Source organism: Cenococcum geophilum, assembly GCF_001692895.1.
Source record: "Cenococcum geophilum 1.58 unplaced genomic scaffold K441scaffold_21, whole genome shotgun sequence".
Lineage (NCBI taxonomy): Eukaryota > Fungi > Ascomycota > Dothideomycetes > Gloniales > Gloniaceae > Cenococcum > Cenococcum geophilum.
This window is the reverse complement of record NW_027137579.1, coordinates 1,485,970-1,491,681: the sequence shown is the minus strand read 5'-3', so window position 1 is coordinate 1,491,681 and position 5,712 is coordinate 1,485,970. Positions and strand designations below refer to the sequence as shown.

The 5,712-nt window shown below is 36.9% G+C and overlaps 1 protein-coding gene across 1 annotated transcript; it reads left to right on the top strand.

The window, feature by feature from the left end:
* The first annotated feature begins 1,033 nt into the window (after positions 1-1,033).
* K441DRAFT_696414 (uncharacterized protein) lies at positions 1,034-2,615 on the top strand. Its single transcript, XM_067652883.1, has 2 exons — positions 1,034-1,978; positions 2,032-2,615. Exons 1-2 carry the CDS (start codon positions 1,161-1,163, stop codon positions 2,378-2,380), a joined length of 1,167 nt encoding a protein of 388 aa, XP_067504067.1. The 5' UTR covers positions 1,034-1,160; the 3' UTR covers positions 2,381-2,615.
* The last annotated feature ends 3,097 nt before the right edge of the window (positions 2,616-5,712 follow it).

The window sequence follows — 5,712 nt, the reverse complement described above, 5'->3', positions numbered from 1 at the left end:
TACTACTAGCATCTATTCCTCTTATAGTCTCTTTAAGACCTATTTAACGTATTCTTCGTATTCTTCCTTACTTATTAAGTAGATAGTAGTGTTATTAAGGTATAATATAATTAATTTATTAAGGTGTTCTCCTATCTATATAGACTATAATTTAGGACCGTATTAAACATTAATCAAGAACAATATATATATTGTGTTTAATATATAAATAAGCTTATTAATTTTTTTCAAGTTATGGATAAAGTTTTAATTTTATAATTTATTCCTATAACATGTTTTACTATAGCTAAAAATAGTAATTAAGATTATGATATAGTCTATTTGTATATTTAATCTAATATTTTTTTTATATTTTCACTATATATAAAAGGGTAGTTTTTTAGTTTATACTATAATATTTTTATATTAATAGCTATTATCGATATTTATTTATAAGTATATTTTAATACTATCCACAAGCTAATTACGTATATAAGTTAGCTAAGTCTTTTATTCTTCTTATTATTTAATTATAGTCTTTGTATTCGATAAGCCGTATTTAAATTTCTATAAATTTCTATTACAAGGTTGTTAAGTTATTGGTAGTGTAGGAAGCTGTATTTGGATATTTAAATAAGGAAAAGCGAGCACGAGCCAGTCGGGTGCACGAGCCGATCAAAACTTCCAATGGATTCTACTACTTCATAACTAAAGTGCGGTCTTGGAATTTCAAAGGCCTTCTTTGCGAGGGCACGAACTCGATAGAAAGGATAAAAAGGATAGTTATCGGTGGATGTAATGGAGGTAACGTTGAGGATTAGCAAGTGAATTGGTTGCATACTTTAGGGCGTGATGCATTTGGTTTATTTCGTGCTGTGGTTGTTTTCTTTAGCAGAGCGCAGCGCCGTTGTGAACTTTGGTAGAGGGGTATGACTCCTCCTAAGCAACAGCTAATTAGAGCCACGGGTGAGCCTGCAAATTTTTTTATCGCGCTAGCTATAGAGATGGATGCCTTAACATTAAGTCATAGCGCGTTAACATTGAGTCAGAGCGTGTTGACATTGAGTCAGAGCGTGTTAACATTGAGTTAAGTCAGTGGGACTGCAACTGTTAAATATCCTTCCCCAAGAGCTCGTTCCTAGTACATTCGTAACTCACTCACCGCCACAGGTTTTACAGCAATGACGAACCAGACCACAATGCCGTACTATCCAACGAGAAGCCCGGAGGAATATCGGGGCAAATATCCCAATGCTGGCGTAACACTTGAGCTAAAACAGAAACATCTTCACCTCCTCCCCGCTAGCAAATGGGGAAAAGAGCATCTCATCGCTTGTCGTCTCATCCAGAACACCGGTGGCAAAATTCTTCCCGTCTTAAAAGAGTTCGCTCCGGAGCCAAACGATCTCGAAGAGCACAAAGAATGGGATAACATCAAACGTCTCGTCGACGGGCCCCAGAAGCAAGATTTGATGTATAAATCCAGCTTGGAACTGGATCAGGAGAACGGTAACTTGGGATTACTCTGGTCTATGCTGGCGGAATGTATGGCCCTGCGCCAACCGTCTCAAAAGTCCTACCTAGCTAGCTCTTCCAATGGCGAAGGAGTCTACAATGGCGAGCACACAGACAGGACCGAGCCCGACGTCCTAACAGCCAAACTTGCCGGGGCCTTTATTCGATATGTACTGAATTTCTGTGCGGGACAGGAACCGAGAAATGAAGCTATGCTGGAATTCCGAGAGGATCCAGAACGAGTGCGCCATGATCTGCCTTTGCTAAGGCTCGACGCTACGGACGATGGCGGCATCTGGACAGTGGAGACGAGGGAGTGGAATAAATATCCATGGATGTTTGTAAGGCGACTGGCATTGCTAGATGCTAAGAAGGCATTTCAATGCATTGATGACGACAATCAGCCAGTGGTTTCCGACGCCCATTTGTCGCAGTATACCTGCGAGGCGCTGACGGCGTGTCTGAATTATCCATATGAAGATGAGTAAATCTACCCTTCTCTCCCCATCTAATCTTAACTGCTAACGTTTGTGCCAGGGTGTTTGTTGTAGCTATAACCCATACGTTTATGCGCTTCTTGCATTTTCACCGGACCAAAGATTATATGGAGTACCTTTACTGCACCGATGCAGAGCAGCAGAGAGCATCAAACGCCTACCTACATATGACAGAGACCGAGTTCTTCGCGCTCGACAGTGAAGTTGGTCGGAGACACGCTGTGTGCAATCTTCTAGGGTTGGTGAAGTTCTGGGAGAAGCAGCAGGAGCGGCAAGTCCAAGACTGGGAGGAGGCAGAGGGTAGCGAAGAGGATGTGGAGGGCGAATATGCTGTCGGCGAGGCTGTTAGCGGGGAAAACGACGACAATATCAATGGCGATGATCTGTGAGGAACGAAGGAGACTCCGAGATAAATGCTGACTACCGTAACAATGAGGATAATAGTGAGGAAGAGACGTTCTTCTTAGAGTCTATCCTCTACCCCCCACCTACACTCGAAATAGAAAAGGCATTTGGGCGTAATTCCGGAATTATGAGGGGAAGACTAGATAGAGTAGAGTTCCTTAAATTAACGGAGTCTCCGGGCACAATTATCCCATACAATCGTAATTAAACCTTTACCGCACATGTAACCTTACCAAAAGGTGGCGCCGTACTCCAAACTTACGCATACTCATCTTTCTATCAAAAAACATTGTTCTTCTAGCTCCTAAGACCCAATTCCGCCTACTTAGCAAGCTAGAGGTAGACTTATTCTGCTAATTACCCCCTTTCTCTATAGTAGGGGGCTTAGTAAAAAGGGGCCCTAGCTTATAAGCGGGGTAGAGGTAGGAATACTAAAACTACAAAATATAGACTTTTCCTAGGGTTTTCTTCTATAGAAAGTAAAAGTCTAATAAAATAGGAGGTATAGGTATTTTTCTATATCTCCTTTAAACCCGGGCCCTTAGAACTCGGCGACCCCCTAAACTGGACGACTTAACTAACCGAGCCCCACCACTTTTAAAGCCATCTATAACCAATCAAATTAATTTAATCATCTACCCTTACGCGCTATTTAGTATATCGGCCCTGTTTCTACCTAGCGCCTATTAAGGCTTTTATTTTAGCTCCTTTCCCCCTTTTTTAGCTTTTATCTCCTCTAACTTCTCTATAGCTTACTTAATCGAATCTATATTTATAAATTTTATATTTAGATCTATAGCTATATATTTAAGCGTCTTTATATATAGCCTCTATAGTAAGTCGCTTAAGTTATTGACCTACTTTTTATAGATGTAATTAAGCCTTTTAATTAAGTATATGCTCGTTATAAAGGCCTTAAACTATTTAATATATATTATAAGGCTTCTTTAGAGTAGTCATAATACTAAACTAATCACTGTTAGTTTATTTAAAGCTTAAAGTTTCTATTAAAGATTTATTTTTAGCCTATAAAGTTTTAAGGCCCTTATACGGATTCTATAGATAAATACTAAAGATATATTACCTAAATATGGTTATTTTTACTGTAAGGCCTTCCTTTTAGGCCTTATAGTAACACTTAATAAAACGGTACTTCTTAATTAAAGCTATATTATTAAGAAATATAAGCTTTATAATTTAGTCCTAATACTTTAATTTAATAAAGGAGAAGTATAATAGATTTAGGGATTACTATATTAAATACGGTAGTAGAAGAACAAGCTATATATTATTCTATTTATATTTTAATAAAAACTTAACTATATAGTGGCTTATATAGCTATTAAAAAAATAGTTAAGTTTTATTACTAAATAATTTGGTTTTTAATAAGAAAAGACTAATAAATTACTTATGTATATATTTTCTTTTAAAAAGCCGCTACAGTAGTAGAACACGCCTACTACTTACCTAATAAAGAAACTACTACTCCTAATTAAATCTATAGCATAATATGCCCTAGGACTAATATATATGGTATAGTTAGAAAGCCTACGCGATATAGGAGGATTATAGTAGACTTAAAGGTGGGCCAATATATAGAAAAACGCGACACTACAATAAACCCAATAGGGGGCGATCTAACTATAATAACTAAAGGACAATAACTAGAAATAGCAGAAACTTATAAATATCCTAAAAAAACATTAAGGAAAATCTAGGGAAGGGAGAGGATAAACACCTACACGTAGGGGTGGCGTGTATAGCCTAATAGGCAGAATAAATTACTTAGGAACTCTAGGTATAAGGTAACCCCCAAAAAGGCCTTGGTCTTAGCCTAGTTATAAAAGATTTTATTTAGCCTAGATTAAGCTCTATTGGACCTAAATCTACCCCTAGAGGTTTTTAATATATTTATTAGTAGTTTTCTCCCGTATAGCTTCCCAATATCCTCTTTAAAGAAGATTAGTTTAGGGCTCCTAACTTCTTAGGCTTAGGCTTAGGGGAACTCCAACTATAGGGGTTATATTAGCGCCAGTAGTTAGTATAAGTTACCCTATACAGCTTAAGTATTAAGTTAGTATTTAGGTTAGATTACCTAAAGGGGTATCCGCTTAGCTTATAAGCGGTCTATATATTGCTACTATGCTAATTACAAGCTAATAGTCTTTCAGAAGGGTTTTGGTTAAATCCCTAATTAAATATATTAGTATATTCCTTTAGCATTTCCAGCTTAGGGGAAAATCTTAGAATTACCTCTAGCGCTTAATCTTTTAATTAGCTTAAGTAGGGCTAAAGGAGTTCTAGCTGCTTTTTAGTAGCGTTATAGCCGTTATAAAGGGCATTTATATTTTCTTTAGCGTTGCTAGTAATCGTAAGTATATAAAAGTCTTTAAGCTTTTAGCGTATCTAGGTATTAGGGCTTATTTAGCTATCTTACCTAGAGGTTTATATTATTGCAATCTCTTGCTATTAGAGGGACCTTTCTACCTTAAAGTAACGGCTATCTATAGAGTATCTATAGGGTTTTCATTTAGGTTATTACGAGATTTTTTTTTTAAAAAAAATAGTAGGTGTAACGTAGGTAATGGGGTTTTGACTACACCCTAGGTTATAACCGTCTAAATATTAAAATTCGCCAAAATGCCAATGTAGTAGTAAATAACTAGTAAAAGCCATTATAAGTTATCGCATTATTAGTAAGAAGTATAAAAGCTATAAGTATATATAATACAGTCTATATAAAGTCGATTTTTAGTATTTTATAGTTTAAATAGCCACTAAGTTAACCCCTAAATGTCCTTATCCAAAGACTCTTTATCGCTTAAATTACTTATATTATCGTCCTCCTACCCTTTTTATAGGCCCTCTAGTAGATCAGCTTCTTCTACTACCTTCTTAGCGGTCTCATAAAGCTACTTAATAAGAGTAATAGCTATAAGAGCGGCATTAGAGGAGTCTTCTACCCGCTTCTTAAGCTTATCCACAGTTAACTATTTTAATATTGCATAATTAGCTGCTATATTAGCCACTAATTAAGCCTCTTTAGTGTGCTTTCTATAACCTATATTAGCGGCAGTAAGGGAGTCTTTCTGCGCCTTTTTAGCTACCTTTCCTGCCTCCCTTACCTCCCTATAGTAAACCTTGGCTAGCTTCTTATATTAGTAATCCTTTTTTAGGCTGCCTTTCTGGCTTAGGCTTACTCCTTAGTAAGCGCTACTACCACCTAACAATCCTCCTTAAGCTGTTTCCTAGTAAGCTTACTCTTTAGCCTTCTAAGCGGCCTCTTTAGCAGTAGTAAGCTCCTTTATTACTTCT